The sequence below is a fragment of the Lepisma saccharinum genome, chromosome 1, assembly GCF_977018435.1.
Source record: "Lepisma saccharinum chromosome 1, izLepSacc3.1, whole genome shotgun sequence".
NCBI lineage: Eukaryota > Metazoa > Arthropoda > Insecta > Zygentoma > Lepismatidae > Lepisma > Lepisma saccharinum.
In genome coordinates this window covers 69,967,484-69,986,576 of record NC_139229.1, presented here as the reverse complement: position 1 = coordinate 69,986,576, position 19,093 = coordinate 69,967,484, and the positions used below count along the sequence as shown (strand labels likewise).

At 36.2% G+C, this 19,093-nt stretch overlaps 1 protein-coding gene across 2 annotated transcripts in view; it reads right to left on the bottom strand.

The window, feature by feature from the left end:
- Window positions 1-6,759: 6,759 nt before the first annotated feature.
- The window catches only part of ptc (protein patched), a 129,212-nt gene continuing 116,878 nt past the window's right edge, over window positions 6,760-19,093 (bottom strand). For both annotated transcript variants that reach the window (XM_083132749.1, XM_083132746.1), the window contains exons 19-23: window positions 12,885-12,984; window positions 11,875-12,117; window positions 10,800-10,926; window positions 9,180-9,276; window positions 6,760-7,391 (exon numbers count right to left, since the gene is read on the bottom strand). In XM_083132749.1, the coding sequence (XP_082988875.1) occupies window positions 9,182-9,276; window positions 10,800-10,926; window positions 11,875-12,117; window positions 12,885-12,984 (565 nt within the window). In that variant the 3' untranslated portion in view covers window positions 6,760-7,391; window positions 9,180-9,181. The remainder of the gene's footprint in view (window positions 7,392-9,179; window positions 9,277-10,799; window positions 10,927-11,874; window positions 12,118-12,884; window positions 12,985-19,093) is intronic.

The following is a 19,093-nucleotide window of genomic DNA, read 5'->3' as shown; positions in this document are numbered from 1 at the left end:
GAAATATAACAGCATGTATTCATTATCTAGCTTACGTGTAGTTAAGATCGCCAAGATTTGCATAAAAACAATTGGCCTGGCAAGGAATTTAATGTCAAATAGAAAATAAATTGAATATTTATTGAATAACAAAATAGGAGTTAGATCAAATTAGAGAAAAGGAAGTTCCTTATTAATATGTTTCGGATATTATCATTAGTAGCGTGCATAAATCTTTAGAACCCTCAAATAAGTTCAGCGGAAATATCCATCAATTATATAACAAATGCTAAACAATTATATTTTGATTATTTACCATTACTACTTGGGAAGTCATTGGTGGGGCGGGGTCCAGACTCTCTGGACCTCCCTAAATACGACCTTGGTACCTAGATATAATATGAAGCCAAGATAAATATTTTATTTTAAAACAGCATACACGAATGTCTTGTTGTTTAATGCAAAATTTGCATAAATATTTTTCTTTGTTTTTAGAATTCATGTTTTTTTTTTTAAAAAGAACAAATTTTAAAACCAGATAACAATTCTGAAACATATAAAACTGTGGACCTCGTTCCGAGCTTATTTGAATTTAACGGAACGGAAAATCAGGAGTTCGAAATGTGAAATTGATTGATTGATTGATTTGGTGTTTTAAGTCCACTTTTATGCACAGTAAGGCTAATCTGGACTGGCCTACAATTTAAAGTGGGATCCGAACCACTATGTGCCTCTACCGGGTATCGACCTCGGGACCCCTTGATTACAAGGTGCCATCGGGGAGGCCTTCGAAATGTGAAAATTGCGAACCTAGACACATCTATTCATTTTAATGCAGGTTGAGATTAAAGGGGGTGAGGAGGATCTTGAGCCACCCCAACCAGGAATAATCACCTCTCACCCGCTGGATACAGAAACCACATTATTGAATATATCATATTTATAGAGTTTTACTTCAGTTCAGTTCATTCTAATTTTAATGTCCCATAGCTACACATAAAAATATCTTTAAACAATTTATGGCAGATGTGTACCACATGCAATGTCTTTTAGAAGCCATGTATTTGGTATTTTCTCAGACTTCTAGGGCGTTGTATTAAAAAAGAAAAGAAAAACTGAGTTGAGATGGTTCCCGATCAACCATATTATGGAGGTGTCTCAAGAAGATTGGAAAAACTGCTTTGACAAATGGTTCGAACGAATGCAAAAGTGTATTGACCATAAAGGAGAATACTTCGAAAAACAATAAAGCAGTTTTCAATGCCAAATTCCTGTTTTTTCATTGTTAGGCTCAAAATATAAATAGTGACCCTCGTAGTAGTGGTGCGTTTTGTGTTACGGAGTTTGTGATATTGTGTGTTTGTTATCAAAGCTTTTTGTGACATTTACTGTTGTTTGTACAACAATGGACAAATTTATTATTCGAAGTAAGTGCCTGAAATCGGAAGCTTTAAGCGAATGCAGCACAGCCACAGAGTCCAAGTTCATCTACAAAAGAAGTCGAGAGTTTCATCACTTCAGATTTTGGCAGTAAAAGCGAAGGGCCTAAACAACCGTTTCTTTCCAGATTTCCAGGTAGTGTTTTCGGTAACCAGAATAGGTGTTTTAATTTCAAAACTTGCAATCATACTAAACAATGCACCTCTTACTACGTGATTTAAGTGCTTCCTCTCAGAGAAGGCAATCTCTCTCAAAGTTTCAGGTTTTGTCAAAATGTATTTATGTTAGAGGGGACAGTCAAACTCTTTGAAATTATAGAGACCTGTACCAAGCATTTTACAGACATGAAAAAAATTCATTTCTCTCGTGAGTCTGTTGTGCTGATGGTAATGAAAGTACTCTCTCAACATTTGCATTATGGTTTTTCTTGTATGTATGCATTGTTTGCATTGCAGAATTATTTTCTTGTAGTTAACGGTTATTACAAACATAAGAAAACAGTTTTTCATTGTGACGTTTCAGGAGAACAGATGCTCCCTTCATCAGACATTTATTTTCATTTTGACTAAAGATACAGTTATAACAATGGTGAGCAATTTTTTAAACAACAAGAATCCGTTATATAATGGATGTTGTCAATGGTACATTGTTGTAATATAGCAACCTAACTGTGAAAAGAAGCAGTCTGTTTTATTTTTATTTCAAAAAAAAATTTGATCAAATTTTTTATTTAAAATTATGAATCTCAAATATCATCAGGTAATTCAAAGTCGTCATTGTTTTCACAGAGTTTCTTGACGTTTTCTGTTACATTAAATTTTAAAGATGGTGGCTTACTCCACTTGTGAAAAAGAGAACTCCATACTGGATCTATGTTACCATTTCTATTATTTAATTTATTCCAGTGTTCTTCTGCAATGTACGAAGCTTCCCAGACAGCCAACTCAATGTTTCCCATCAATCTTTTTAAAACCCTTCTCTTTCCTTGATCTAAAAATTAAGACAACTGACAAAATAATTCAAACACAGTCCATAGGTAAAAATAGCAGGGGAAAAATACATCCATGCCAATTCAGAACATTCTCGTATAACAATGTATAATATATTTTTAATTTTTTTCCTGAGAGCACAAAGACTGTTCTAATAATAAGGATATCAAAAATGAATAAGAAAGGCTTTTTAATATAGCAAAAGAAAATGGCTTTCACACTAACAGAATAAACCAAATCAAAAAACAAGTTGCAAGAAAACTAAAGGAAAAGAGAAATACAGACAAAGATGAAAAATCTGTTGAAAATAAATTTGTGTGCATTCCATTCCACAAGGGATTCTCACATAAAATTGCAAAAATTTTTAGAAGATTTAATTTCAAAATTGTTTTTAGATCACCAAGAAGTTTGGAATGTATATTTAATGAATTCAAAATTAGAAAAACTCTACCACATGTGGAAACCACAGGAATATATAATATAAGTTGTTCATGTTCAAAGGATTATGTAGGACAAACAGCAAGGAAAATGGCAAAAAGATGGCACGAACACGATTTGGACATTATAAATCTACACCCAAGAACAGGTTTGTCAGCTCACATCATCGAAGAGAAGCATTTGATTAAAAACAGAAGGGTTTTAAAAAGATTGACGGGAAACATAGAGTTGAATGTCTGGGAATCTTCGTTCATTGCAGAAGAACACTGGAATAAATTAAATAATGAAAATGGTGACATAGATCCAGTATGGAGTTTTCCTTTTCACAAATGGAGTAAGCCACCATCTTTAAAATTTAATGTAACAGAAAACATCAAGAAACTTTGTGAACACAATGATGACTTTGAATTACCTGATGATATTTGAGATTCATAATTTTAAATAAAAAATAATGTGATCAATTTTTTTTATCTGAAATAAAAATAAAACAGACTGCTTCTTTTCACAGTTAGGTTGCTATATTACAACAATGTAACATTCACAACATCCATTATATAACAGATTATTTTTGTTTGAAAAATTGCTAACCATTGTTATAACTGTATCTTCAGTCAAAATGAAAATAAATGTCTGATGAAGGGAGCGTGTGTTCTCCTGAAACATTACAACGAAAAACTGTTTTCTTATGCTTGTAATAAACTTAAACTACAAGAAAATAATTTGCATTATGACCTGTAATGGCAAACAAGTATTCAGCAATTACCGTAATTTGAAATGTTTCTAGAAGTTTCATCTTGGGTAGTTTTTAGTCCAATAAGAGGGTGTCCACCAAAACAAGAAACCCAAAAATTTTTACTTTTTCTGGACATTTTTCCTGTTTTTTGGACCCCCACTTAAGTAAAGCTGGAAATTAATAATGAAAATAAATATTAATTTAATGAAAACTCCTACCAAAGGGCCAGTTAAGATGAAAACTGAAACTGTATGTAAGAAGAGAATTAGACCTGCTTTATCTATTAAGGCGTCCTCGACTGTTTTTGGCAGACTAGCAAGGCTTTTGTGTTTGGACTCTCAGCCAGTATAATTTTATGTGGGGCTTGTGTCGGTTGTTCCTGTATGTTTGTAACTGTCCCTTCATCCATCTTATCTTAGTGCCATTCCTCCTCATCTTCACGATTAGCCAAAGGGACAGAAAAGTGAAGTAAAATAAACTAAATGTCTAAATCAACCAATCAGTCATTGTGATAGCAAAAATTCTTGACCACAAGAACAATTAATGACTTCTTGACCTACTTGTTGATTTCTTTACTTTTTCTTGACTTCCTTGACTGGCAGACACCCTGAATAACTTTGTTCTCTATACCCATGCTTTACGAGGGTGGTTTGAAAAGTTCTCAGAATGGAATAGAAAGAAACGACTTACAACAGTGAATTTTTTTTAATATTCAATGTAGTCTCCCTGTACACTAATGCACTTGGTCCAGCGATGTTCCAATGCCTTGATCCCATCTCGAAAATTAGATTCCTCCAGGCCTGTGAAATACATGTCAACTTCGGCTATTAGTTCTTCCTTTGAAGAGAATCTCCGTCCACCGAGGAAACTTTTGAGTTTGGGAAAAAGATGGAAGTCTGAGGGAGCCAAATCAGGCGAATAAGGCGGATGTGGCAACAATTCGTAACCAAATTCATGAATTTTTGCCATGGCAACGACACTTGTGTGAGGGCGCATTGTCCTGATGCAAGATGATTTTCTTTCTTGCCAAACCTGGCCTCTTTTACCGTATCTTATGCTTTAGTTGGTCGAGGAGATTAGCTTAGTATTGTCCCGTAATTGTTTGACCAGTGGGAAGATAATCGATCAACAGAATCCCTTTCGCATCCCAAAACACTGACGCAATTCCCTTTCCGGCCGACCGTATTGCCTTTGCTTTCTTTGGTGGTGGTGAATCAACATGTTTCCACTGCTTTGACTGTTGTTTTGTCTCTGGGGTATAGTAGTGGACCCACGTTTCATCTGTCATCAAAAACCGGCGCAAAAAATCTGTTTGGTTTCTCTTAAAACGAGTCAAACATTATTCGGAAATGTCCACTCTGATGCGTTTATGGTCCTGTGTTAAAAGTCGCGGCACCCATCTTGCAGATAATTTTCTCATATCCAATTCAACTGTTAAAATGTGATACGCCCATTCGGATGACATTCCTATAGCTTCAGCAATTTCACGCACTTTCAGTCGGCGATCCTCCATGACCAATTTATGCACTTTTTCAATAATTTCTGGGGTAGTAGCACATTTTGGGCGACCACTACGTGAATCATCTTCTAAGCTGTCCAGACCAAATTTAAACTCGTTTGTCCACTTTGCAACAGTTGAATATGAAGGAGCAGAGTCCCCCAGTGTGTTCAGAAAATTGGCATGAATTTCCTTTGCTTTCATACCTTTCTTTACGAAGTACTTAATCACCGCTCGAATCTCGATTTTTTTCCATCTTCACAAAGCACTGCACGGGAACAACTACAAAGTGACGTCTGCACCACAGATCTCTACCCAGAACACTGACGTGCTACGTGTTTATTAATAAAGGATGGCCTATTACTATACGGGAACCTCATTGTCCTAGCACTGACATCTGGTGGTGATTCAGAGAACTTTTTAAACCACCCTCGTACAATCAAAATTTTGAATAAGAATGGGGAACACCTTATTTCATCAGCAGTGGCCTAGCAACATATTGCAAGGCTCTGGGCGAGATTAGAATGCGAGGCCCCCATCCAATTTTTATATTTGAAATATCTCAATGTGGATCGATACTAAACCTTCATATGGGCCTGCTGTAGGAAGGAATGAAACAACGCAAGCATTTAAATGTCGCACAGTTGCTTCGTGGCAGTTGGAGGTGCTTGATTGTCTGTTAACTTATTAAAATCGGGAGTGCAAGGTCAAGAGAAAGAAGAAAATACAAGACAAAGTATTTTTTATTCAATAAAAGAATAAATGGGTAAAAATGTCCTAGCGAGTTATCATGATTTTTTGCGTAAATGTTTCACATGAGAAATACGACGATAATTTTTATTTTTTCAGGCCACCTTAAGCTTAGGGCCCACCTGCCTGTATGTTACGACCCTGATTTGACGTATTCGTTCAAACTATAACATTAAACTAGAATTTAAAACTAGATAAAAACAGAATGTTTTAATTTTATTGCCCACAAAAATTAGCCTTTTCCAATATTTTTCCCCACTTCATTTATTATATTTTTCGTATTACCCTCACGGGATGCCCTTTAGGCACGAGTTCCCAGGCCATCACCCACCCCTTGCTATGCCACTGTTCATTAGTATAAACCCAAAGGCATGAAATTCCACTCAGGCATTGAACAGTGACATCATCAGAAAGTGGTCCCAAAATTTTGTTCATTAATTGCTTCATTTTCCAGTTGTTTTCTAGGAGGACAAACTTTTCTTTTCTTTTGGGCAATGACTGAATCAAAATAAATTTCTCTATTGAGTTTGGGAGCTCAGTAGATAGACTTGTAACTTGCATGATTATTTTTTTAACGTATTTTCTTAATTAATATTATGTGATGCTCAAAATGTAGGACATTTATGATATTTTTCAAATTCCTCCTGGATGCTGGACATACGGCTAAAATGTAGGCCGTCCGGGAAAAACTGGATGTCTGGTAACCCTACCTCCACCCCGCCAACCAGCTTTCAGTTAGCAGCATCCCGGATTTTCACTTATGAAATATAGCAACCCTATGTCGAACTATTCCAAAGGTTGGTTTATGTGCATAATCTGATTTTCCATAATGACTTCTACAATTTCTTAAATAATAATAGGTTTTCCAATTTTCACATGAAGGAAGTTACCAAATACATGAAAGCACAAGGAAACCTAAGGGTTATATTTAATTGTCTTTATTTATAACTAAAAACAGCAACCAGATGTTGCCAGATTTGTACAAAGACATTCAGCTCAACATCTTTCACTCAATATTACATCTTTAAATCACATACAATACTTACACTTTGCATAGAATTTACTTACAAAACAACCAATCATCAGCTCACAAAACTGTACAATTTTATACAATATTTGTTAACTTAGTTTAACATATTCACCATACAATACATAAATATTGGTTCTTCACAATTTACAAAATACACATAGTTGAAAAATCTGACGTCTATGATATAAATACAGATGTGGTCACAGAAAAAAATGGGTAGTTCTTTAAATTGATAAATAGTAACTTACAGTTAAAAAAACAATGTCCATAAAAATATTAATTAAATGCAACTGAGTATTTGATTGCAGATTAGTCTTGATTTACTGTCTGCAAATGTGGTTTTCAACCTGAAGTCTTCTTTTAAGTACATGAGCGATTGTACTTCTTTTTTACATAACTGAAGATGAAAAAAAACAGGTACGTAACTTGCACTGTCAATACTGACCACTGTTCATACTACAGTGAATTCATATGATAGTTCCCAACTCTGGGACTGGTAACAAGAGATTAGCACCATTATGTGTGATAAGGTACCTGTGAATAATAAAACAAGTTTGGTAAGTTTATGGTAGGGACACTAATTCAAAGGCTTATTATAGTAACAGTAATAATAATACATTTTAAAACATCTTGTGTCAAGTGCCCGCAACATTCTTGTTAAAAACAACACAAAACAATAACATAACGAAATAAGACACTTTTAAAGTCTGCCCAAACTTTCAACTCTATCTCAGTCATCATCAGGTCTGCACGGTCGAGGTTCCGATGATGCTACTTGCTGTGCCTGCCAGAAGATGATGTGGTTCTGCAGTGTTGGGTAAGTTCCTGGTTGTTCTGATTGATGGCTGAAGGGAATGGATTTTTGAGTTTTAACTGTGTTGTACAATGATGAATAACGATCCCACATAAACACTACAGGGCCGCAACGACATCTTCCAGCAGACACAGCAAACAGCATCATCGGAAACCTTGACAGTGCAGTTTTCGTTGACTCTCGACCAGCCCTGATGATGACTCCGAGATGGATTTGAAAGCTTGGACAAACTTTTGAAGTGTCTTATTTCGTGCCATTATTTGTTTCTTGTGGTTTTTAACAAGAGTAATAATAATTAAAATTAGGGTAAGTAGGGCCACTAATTCAAAGGCTTATATTAGTAACAATAATAATAATAATAATAATTAGGGCCAAGGCAATACCACTTTGAACCGATACTGATACTCTTACCAACTTCTACAGATACAGAACCGATGCTTGAAAATTGTAACAATTAAAATTCTTCCAGATATTGATTAATATTAGTGCATGAGTATTCTACTCCAATTATAAGCATCAATTTACCAGATTTTCTTTAAAGTATTCAAAAACTACATCTGAATATTAAAATACATGTTACGTAATCAAAACTGGTGCAAAATAAGAAGAAACTTCGAATTTTTCATAATTTTCAGGATAATTAAGCTCCATGAAAATGTTGCGTGAGATTTGTGAAGACCAAAATGCCAGAAAAAGTATCAGCCTGTGTCAGTAAATAAATTCCAACTGATACAATATATTTTGATATCGATATCGCTTCAGCCCAAAAAAACATGCATGAAGTTCTCTTCAAGTTGGTTTATTTGTGTTACAGTGTTCATCATAAGAACTTTACAAAATAATGTGGTTCATAAATTAGTGTGCATCCATGTAGTATGTTACACATTTTTTCCATTAAAATAAAATGTTTTTAGTTTTATTCTCATCTTTAAAAAGGTTCCAGTACAGTCTACTACCAGAAAAAAAGCACTGTTATGTAGTAATTCTTGAAGCTTTCCTGGCGGCTAATGATGATGAAATTTTCTCGGAATATCATCACTGTTGTTACTTTTTTGATTTGATTTGATTTAGTTTATTTTACTTCGCGTTTTGTGCCTCTTGGCTAATTTGCGAAGATGGGGATGAGTGATGAAATGATGAAATTGATGAATGGACATTCACAAACAACCAAGCCCGACCGGGATTCGAACCCGGGACCCTTGGCGTCGCAGCACGATGTGCTAACCACTCGGCCACAGGGTCGGGCCACTGTTGTTACTGTATTTAATGATTTATCTTCACTTATTTTGTGTGTTTTTTCTCTTCTCTCCAGAAATCTTGTAAGTCAAGATTTTGAAAATCCATGTCAAATTTGGAAAACATGCATGTTTGAAAGGAAAGATAAAATGGCAATTTTATGTTTCGCTGCATTCATATTTTAATCTGTTGCTTACACCACACAAGTTTCGAGTTAGGAAAAACATAAACACATATTTTAGAATGAATTTCAGTCAAAAACAGTCAAGTACCTTTAAGAAAGTTTCCCTGAATAGTCTGATTCTGTTTCATTTCCAGAAGACGAGTCTCTCTGACGGTGTGACTTACTAGATTCCCTGTCCACTGCACCTGCAGAAAATACAAAATCTCATTAAGTACATAAAGAAATGTGCACATCCCATATTAGCTGGGACAGTCCCCTTTTTTGAGTCTCTGTCCCATTTCTTTAAAGTACAATGGGATGCCAAAATGTCTCTTTTTTTGTGACAATGACTTATCAGCATAGAATTACTGTAACAGTTCACCTATTACTACGAATGATGGAATTGTTAGGTAGAACATATTTCGTCAACAATGTACCATGTTCAAATTTTCTTCAAATATCCCCACTGAATGAGTATTTTCGTACATGAATGATTTGTGGATGAGTTACAAGAACGCTATTTCATACAAACTTGGAGAGCTATGTTGATTAATAAGGTGAACTTTACCACACTTGTGTAAACTTGTACAAAATTATTTCAAAAGAAGGATGTACTGAGGAAGATCCATTCCTCTGCAAAATATCAATGAATAACTTCTAATTGAAGGGTAAGTAACATTTTGGTCATTTCGAAGTTCATTAAAAAAAAAGGATACTGTAGATTGTTTGCTCTGGGGATACACAGTTTGTAGTCCAAGGTACTGAGATCATGGCTATCAGATGGCCAATCAAAAGTGGAGATGAAATCGAGTACACTGGTCTCCAGTCACCGTCACGCCATCCTTTCCTTATCAGCTGGGGCAGAATATTTCTTGGAACGTCCAGGATTCATTGTGAAACATTGTTTGGTTCAAAAGTGTCACGAGGGGGTCCAGGACACTTTCCACATACACTTTCGCATGGCTTTTTCTCAAAAATGAGGCCTGAAGCACAAGCATGGTTCATGAGCCTGACTACCGGATGTACAGTCCAAGTCGAAAGTTTGTAACAGTATTTATGGCCAGACTAGGTATGAAAAATATCCTAAATCTGGTCACCCTAAATGGCACATTATTTCTTGTTACAAGTGGTGATTTTTAACAAAATTCTCATTCATATTATACTGATGTGAGTCAAAAGAAGAAACTAATAAAATAAACTACACATTGTATTAAATCAATACAAATTTGCACATGGTTTATTTGGTCAAGTTCACTTTATGTTTAGGTGAGCTAATCGAGACTGGATACATAGTTTAAAGTGGGATCTGAACCACTGTGCAATGTAAGGAAGGCCTGCATTTGGTTCAAAATAATTTTAAATGTTTTCTAGCAATATACAATTGTGATAATTTTATCCACTCTGATGCAAAATAATTTTTACTTTATTTTATCTGCGACGTTTCGTTCTGGTTTTCCAGAACTTTTTCAAGCTACACCAAGATATACATACAATAACACAACCTCACATGGCTAGTCACTCTGCTGCAGTATTTCATTTTGATATACTTAGTGCATAAAATTCCAATACCTATATTTTATGTTGTGCAGTCAGGAATAAACACTTTTGTGTAAATCTGTATCAAGTCACAACATCTATTTTCTATTTTGATATAGGAATATAGAAGCCATAAAACACAAACATCATTTTAATTCCTACATTTTTTTTAAAATTTAGAGAGCTCGCTAACCTGGCAGCGGTGTGTGAACTTCCACTTTAACTTTAGCCGTGGCAGTGACCTTTGTAGTAACATGTGGCTGAGAAGACAAAGGAGTTGAACTGCGAGATGAGGAACTATCACTGTGATGCGAAGAACTCTGCAAAAGAAAGGCAAGAAATCTTTAGAACTGTTTTTTCAACATCGATGCTTACAAAATTGAAACAGATAAAATCCACTTTGAACCATGTGTTCATTGCCATGCAGCATAATGATAATTTTCTACTATACTATTTGATACCAGGTATCGAACCCAAACCCCTTGATTACAAAGCAACGCCATCGGGAAGGCTCCCTCTACTGACAATGAAATTACCACTATATCATATGCAGTGGTTTATGTTAGGAAATATCTGTTTTGGCCCAGTTTCTAGGATCCAGGAGTTTTAACATATACAACATATATAAAAAGCAGAATGTAAAAAGTTTAAAATAGGAAGGTTTGGGATTGGGAGCACACTGAAGAACTTGTTGTGGGTAAAAATTTTATATGTACTGAACTCCTGGGAAAATGGGTTGAAATACTCAAAATAAATTTCAAGGAACTGTTGTTATGTAGTTATGTGTAAATTGAAAATTTAACATTACTTCATTTTTGCTGGAATCAACCTTGATCCTTCATCATGGAGGAAAAGTTTGTGAGCAAAATATGATTTAGCCATTGATAAAACTGGTTGAGGGTATAAAAACTTGATCCAAAATCACCTTGATAGATTGGCCAGCTATTTCCAAATGCGCTACATTCTACCTTCACAATCTTGGGGGTAAGTTCTGATACCTTTTATCATGTCTTGCTCATAGGATTAAGGTCAGTCCAAAAATTTGGGTACATGTTAATTTTATGGTGTTGCTGACGCATGGCTTCAAAGAATTATAATAATCATAATGTTTCTTCAAATGTGAGATGCCACATACACAAAATTACATGCTAACCATTTGTCAACACAGGAACTTTAGTTTGAATCTTGTTTTAAGTGCACCTTCTGCACAGATAGGCTAATTGGTACTATTTGAGATATTACATCTACTGTTCTAAAGAAATACTTACATGTATGGGTCTGAAAGTAGTTGTTTCCACAACCAGCTCTGGTTGAAGCACAATTTCATGTGCTGATGTCCAAGAAGCACCTTCCTCTGTAATGGTTGTTAAAGAAGGCTCAGCATGCAATTTGTTACTGGTACGTCTTGGTGGTGCTACTCTAGTGACCCTGCATGACCCTGTGCGTACCCTGACAGGTGACGGTTGTGGGGATGGAGTTGAAATGCGATCTGGATGCTCACTGGGTACCACCTAACAAAAATGATTTATATATTAGTAATAATGTTTTGCAGCAACTACAGAAATGTCACAATTCTACACAAGAGCATATGTAATGAAGGAGTATATGCACTTAATTGGTCACATAAAATGTATTCATATTATTATTATTAATGGAGGTGGTTTAGTTGTAGCAGCAGCAGCGCAAGATAAAATTTTCACCCAGGCAAGGTGTTTTTTTATAATAGCCTTAATTTTTAAATACTTTTAGTGTTACTGGTAAAGAACACATTTCTTGTGGGTATGTATTTAATACCTACATAATATCAAAGTAACAATAACCTCTTAGATTAAATTGCTACATGATTTTGCAATATACACATTATATTATGCACCAGTAAATTCAATTAATTCATATCTACAGAAGTCCAACTCTTATATAAACAGAAATAAGGTTTTGGCGCTACTCAAGGGGGATGTACTATTACCCAGGTTACCCAACCCTTAAGCTGCCCTTATTAGTAGTAACGACAATAAGTACAACAAGCCATTAAAATAATTAACACACAACAAAATGTTCATTGCCTTGTACAAATATATTTCCTGTATGAATCTTTTTCATGTGGATTTCCAAGAACAGTTCGCCAACTCGGTCTTGAATGAATTAAATGTGATGATAAACTGAGGAGCTTCGCAATGGACTAGATTGTCTTCTTGTCTTATAAATTCCTTGCATTAAATTTATGAATACATTTAACTATGTTTAATTTCATGTATTTTCATAATAAAGCGACACTTACCTCAGCTGTTGGACCAAAAAGGGACAGTAATACTGGGAATAGCACTAGACCATTGAGTAATCCAATTACTACCAATGCAAACAGCACATAGAAGAAATACCTGCAACAAAAGATATATTTTATAAAAAAATGCAAACTACAGTTGACAGTCCTTAAGTAGAAATATAATAATTCATTAATTATTATCAAGTATTAAGTGTTTACAATTGTAATTGCCAATTTAATTTGCATTATATTATATTTCTTGTAAGTAGTTCAGAAGTTTGTGGAGAAAATGCTCACATGTGCAAGGAAAATGTTGATATAGAGCGACCACAAACAAAAGAAGCTTCAGCCAAAAGGCTTTGTATATCTTCGCCTCCACCCATTCAACTCTAGCTATAAGGACAGTGGCGTATGCAGGGGGGGGGGGGGTTACCGGGTTTAAACCCCCCTTGGGCTTTTGAAATATTATGGAAAATGCTGTAGAAAAAAAATAAAAATAGCTAATTTATCAGTCAAAGATCTGCGACAATAATAATAATAATAATAATAATAATAATAATAATAATAATAATAATAATAATAATTTGAATTATTATTCCCATGCAGCATGAAGAAAAACACAACATTCCAAACACAATCTAAGCGGCCGCAAAGTTCAATTTTAAAATTTTTCTTGCAAAAAGTCGCGCAGTGACTCTTGCGAGAATTGTGAAAATTCCTTGCTTCCTCGCAGTGTGCCGACCTTATTGCAAACGTTCTTCCCGGTACTGATTTCACATCCCCTTGTGAACTCTCAAGTGATGCTGAATCTACATCCACATCATTAAATAATGTTGAAGAGGTGCTTATTGAATCACCTAGAAGTGATAAATGTGTTGGAATGTCTATAAACTTACTTTACAACGAAAACATAGACTCAGTAGAATTTAGCAACATGTATTTTCGCACTTCATCATCATCATGGGCGAGTTCCATAGGTAAAGGTAATGTAAATTCCCCCGTGCATACAGCATCGTGCCATGAAGGCACACGTAGTGGTGTGGTGGGTCCCAAAGATTCTCGATCTCGAACTATTTTGCAGGTGATGTGATCTGCACCATGCTCCGGCAGCCTTCATCCCCCAGGGTTGCTCTCATGTACCCATTGCTATGAGGCTGGGTGCAGAGACAAGGCTGGATAAATTCCAACCAATTCCGGGAATCGAACCCGGATATCCCACGAAGTTGTCAGACTAGACCAGCGCGGCTCCTTGAATAAGTTTTATATTTCGATTATTTCAATAAATTTAATATATTTGCTTGTTTTTATGGATTTTCTTCACACTTAAAATGTCTCACTTATCATATACAAATAACCGTTGACTAGACAATTATTTTGTAACAAAGAAACAAAAGAAATGTAATTTTGTTCTATTTCTTTCATAAATAGCAGCTGCATTAGTAGTAATTATTAGTAGTAATTAAACTAATTAATTAATTAATTATAAGAATTATTAATTTATTATTATTATTAATTAAAGTATAATAAAACAATGGTATTGTGAATTTGTAGAAAGTTTTCGAAATAACACCCCCCTTGATGAAATCCTGCGTACGCTACTGTATAAGGAAGCATGTTCCACTCTACCCCTCCCCTCCATGTGCAAGTAGGAGGCACAAGACATGCAGTTCTACGTAGGTCCTTTTGCCTGTGGTACGCGTAATAAGATTGGAAGTCAGAGGAGGACTATCATTCAAGAGAGAATCTTGTCTTGTATCATATTTGTTCTGAAGTAAATCGATGTAAGAAAGTGAACTACAATATTTTTGAATTTCAATCCTTGTTTATAGGCAACCCACAATATTCAACATATTGGCATTTTTGTACAGCATGCAGAGTTTATACCGGGTGGTCCAAAAGTCCCGGAACGGTCACATATCGTGAGAAAAACGCATCAAATAGGAAAACGAAAAAATACGTGTTTAATAAGTGAAAGAAAGCTATTCAATGATATCACACTTGATTTCCCACCCCCGCCCCCTGGGGGTGGAGCGGGTGGCAACTGTGAAATTTTAAATGGAGTCCATCGGAGTCCATCAAGCTATCAACCATCCTCCTAGCTCAATTAGGAACGGAGATATGGCGATTTTAAATTAATAAATAAAAGCCAAAAAAATTTCAAAGTTGTTTAGTGTTTACGTTGTTTTTGCAGTGAAATGTGGGAATTAATAATCAATGTCGTAAAACAGACACTTATGTACTCTGGTGGTCAAATATTTGGTACCACGCACCAGTGGCGCCTCGTGGTCTGGCTCTATGGGTGTGCACTTTAGTCTCACGTCCAGAAGTGTTATAACACCCCTGTCAAATACTAGCACCCGATTTTGAGCACATATTGATGCTTAATATATTGGTAACCCACGTTTTGATCAACTTTCACTGAAAATGAGGCTATGATAGTTATATTTCATTTTTTTTAAAAAACGCAGCCAATCACGAGAAGAGCGATGTTATTGTGCAATATGTAATTCAGCATTCGATAATCTGACAAAATCACTCGATACATATAAATACCGATCTACAATATCAATACTATTGTCGATTTGCAAAATATTTCATAGAAACTTCCTCCTCCGCTCCGCTGGTATTAATGAACAAGGAGAATAATAACACTGGCGTACACCAAAGAAGCCGATCCAACTACCACCCGGAGGAAATCAATTGTAATCTATCTAGCTGTTGTTTATTTCTAATGACAGACTGATCGAACCAAGCAAATCACGCGAAATCAAGATAATAATAAATCTTAAAAGAAAATTACAGTACTCACTCAGTTCACACTGCCTTGCTTCGTACTTCAGAATTTTTCCTTCCCTTCCGCCATATCTATATATTGCTGCAGTTGCTACAGGCTTTGTAGCTAACTTCCCTCAAAAAATTCAACAATGTCTCTGCTTTCGCTATTTCCCTATTCATCATGAAATCAAACAGTTTGCACTGAAACAGGTACGAGCTTTTGACAGCGCTAAACAATTTTGCAACTCCGTAACAGCCACACACAATGCAAAACAGTTGGCGGATTGATGTACGCTCCCTCCGCGTGGGTTGATAATTCGGCTACTGCGCCACAGAGACCTTTTATTTTGCCCTTCTCACCTTCCTCCTTTTCTTCCCCTATCATGCAATCGGAGGGACAATATACCATCGAAATTTCCCTTTCTAAAAAAAAAAAATCCCTCAATTTACAATGATGCATGGGTTGGCTCGACTCTGTCACATGATCTCTAATGGAATGGGTTTGCAACACTACATTTGCTCTCACACCGATTGCTTCGTTTACAGCTTTCGTAAATTTTGCAATCTTCCCTCACACGGCGCTCAAGCCAAAAGACCAGTGCCGGATCTACAATCCGCAAAACCCCGCATTGCGGGGAGGCCCGGAGACAAGTAAGCCTTTAGGGGGCCCTCAGCCATTGGCATAGTACAGGGTTCGTATATGCGCATGTAAAAAATAGACGTAGGTACTCTGGGGTACAGAAGCGAATACAATATATACAAATAAATGTAAAGTTTCCTGTGCATATAGCACCGTGCCATGAAGGCACATTTAGGGTATGTGAGCCCCTCATATGATGTCGGCAATCTTGGAGGTGATGTGATCAGTACCACATTGCGGCGGCCTTTAACCTCCCCCCCCCCCTCCCGGTACCATTTGATTTGAGGCTGGGTGGGTCCTAGAGCTGCATTATGCGGGGACAAAGCCGGAATAATTCCAACCTAAGATCACCCACCCCTTGTTTCCCGCGTGGCAGTCAGACTATAATCAAATCAGGCTAGAATTTCACGAGAAATGCAGGGGTGAAGATTTCGTCAACCTGTATTTCTTTAATCAGGAAAAAGTTACGACTGTATGATTGTAACAAATGTATCATTTTCCAGGTGTAAGTAACAAATGTATCATTTTCCAGGTGTAAGAAAACAGTGTCATATATATATCACATCACGCTCTCTGACATCACCACCTTCCCATTTCAAAAAATGAGTTGAATTCTATATGGCGGACGTCCGATTGGAACACAGCAATGTGGTTCCCCCTAAACCTAACCTGTTTCAATCATGACCAATTGTACCCAGCCTAACCCCTTTACTTTTTATAGGGTGTGTTAATGGACTTTGGAATCACTCTCTAGGCCCTTATATGTGACTTTGTCAACATGAGATCTATAATCACACACACACGCATACATTATAGGGATATGTGTTTGTTGATTGATTTGGTGTTTGCATTATAATATGTCTACCTGAGCTACCCAAGGGTTCAACATGTTAATTCATTCTATTCAACACTGCAACATCGCCAATTAAAATGTAGGTGCATTTCATTTATTTTTATATTTTATAGAATGTAGGTAGATTAGGTAAGAACTTTCATGCCGACAATATTCCGCGATAAAGTGTTGCAGGCTAATAAGCTGTTTTTTCCCAGAAGAAATATTTATCTATCACGTAGGCTAAGTTTCTGTCGTTTGCAGTGTGACAGCATTCGATCCTCCCGCCCCTCCCACTCTGCAAGAAAAGCTACATAAAATAAATACATTTTGTTTAAGTTCAAATATGACTGACTGTAACCCTTCGAAAATTATGTCGAATTCTTATTTAATTGTTAATTTTAATGTTTTATGTGATATAAAATATTTCAGGGCGCGGAAACCACAAACAAACGAGATATTCGATCTTAAAGGGTTGCCCGCATAAAAAAACAAAACAAAAAAAACTCACATCTCGGAGTACTTTCCCCCACTTTTTATTGGTAAAAACTAGTTGTATGCACACTCAAATAACAAAAAGACACATGCAAATTATAACGCCATCAAACGTAGCATTCCTAACAAAAACGCCGAAAATTAATATCCGTCAAACCTAACACTTCTAACGATAGTTTCACCTTTATTTTGCGATATTTTCACCTCTATTTTGGTTTCATCGGTTTGATTTACTTTATTTTAAATTTTAATGTAAAATAATTAATATTCATTGAAAATTTATTGACTCTCGTCATTATTATTTTGTTTATGAAGCGGTAGGCAACGTCTCGTCTACTGTTATTTTGGATTGTCGTGTTGGGCCAAATATTTATTTTTGTATGGTATTTATGTGTATATTAAATATGGCCGTCCCACTAGAAAATATTCCCGCCTCCTCACTGTCAAAGTTAAACAGCCCCACCCACCAACATCCCACTAGGGTGGCATATTTTTCGTGGCTACGGTAGAGCTCTGAGGAAAGGAAACACCCCTGTTCCGTTGTAGTGTAGGATTACTGAAGCAACTGGTCTTACGTCCGCAACTTTGTCACCCGTTTAGCAATCACACGACGTGAACGCTTGTGGTTTACGACGTTATGCTTCCTGAAATTAACTCCTGAGGTGTAGACACCACGGTGTTTTGTTTCGACTGCCGATAGGTGGTAGCACTTCACGTTATTAGCTTCGACATGGTGTGCATTATATGTCAAGTTGCGTCAGGCGTCTAATGTGATAAAGGAGAAACTCAGCTTGCCAAGACTGTAGACGGACAAGGAAAAAAAATCTCATGTTTCACCCAGGTTCATTGAACAGCACATGGTGAAACACTTTATGGCCGACCGGCCTAAACTAGAATACCACATCACAAAGAAGCGCTAAACGAAGTGAAAATCAAGCAGGATGCTTCGAAGCAGCAAAAATGATGTTCTAGAGAACGTGCAGAGGGAGGGGGGAGGGGTTTCATCCTGCCTACTACTGCACATATAGAAAAAAGGCTAGGAACTCTGTATGTTCATTCATTATTATGCCTTCATAATGGAAGAATGTAAGTAACCAAGTTACAAACAAATTACTACGACCATTCGTTGGTAAATTTGCCTCTATTTCTCGATTCCTTACCTCCTCAGGCACAAAGTGTAAATCTTTCCTGCTTGGGGTAATCATTTTATGACATTATAATCAGGGTGTTATTTTAGAATTCCACCTTCAAATATCACCCCAATTTATTATGATTTGCTTGAACAATATAGGCATTTTTTTAAAGAATCTCAGGTGTACGCTAAATGCTACTGCTCTCTCAGAAAATATTCCGTCCCTCTGCATTTCCAGTCATTTTTCTGGTGGCATCAATGAAATGGATCCTCATCATAAACGTCGCAATTAACACAAAGAGACAGAGACTCTGCGAAGTGATAAGCTTTTCTTGTTTTAATTTCCACGC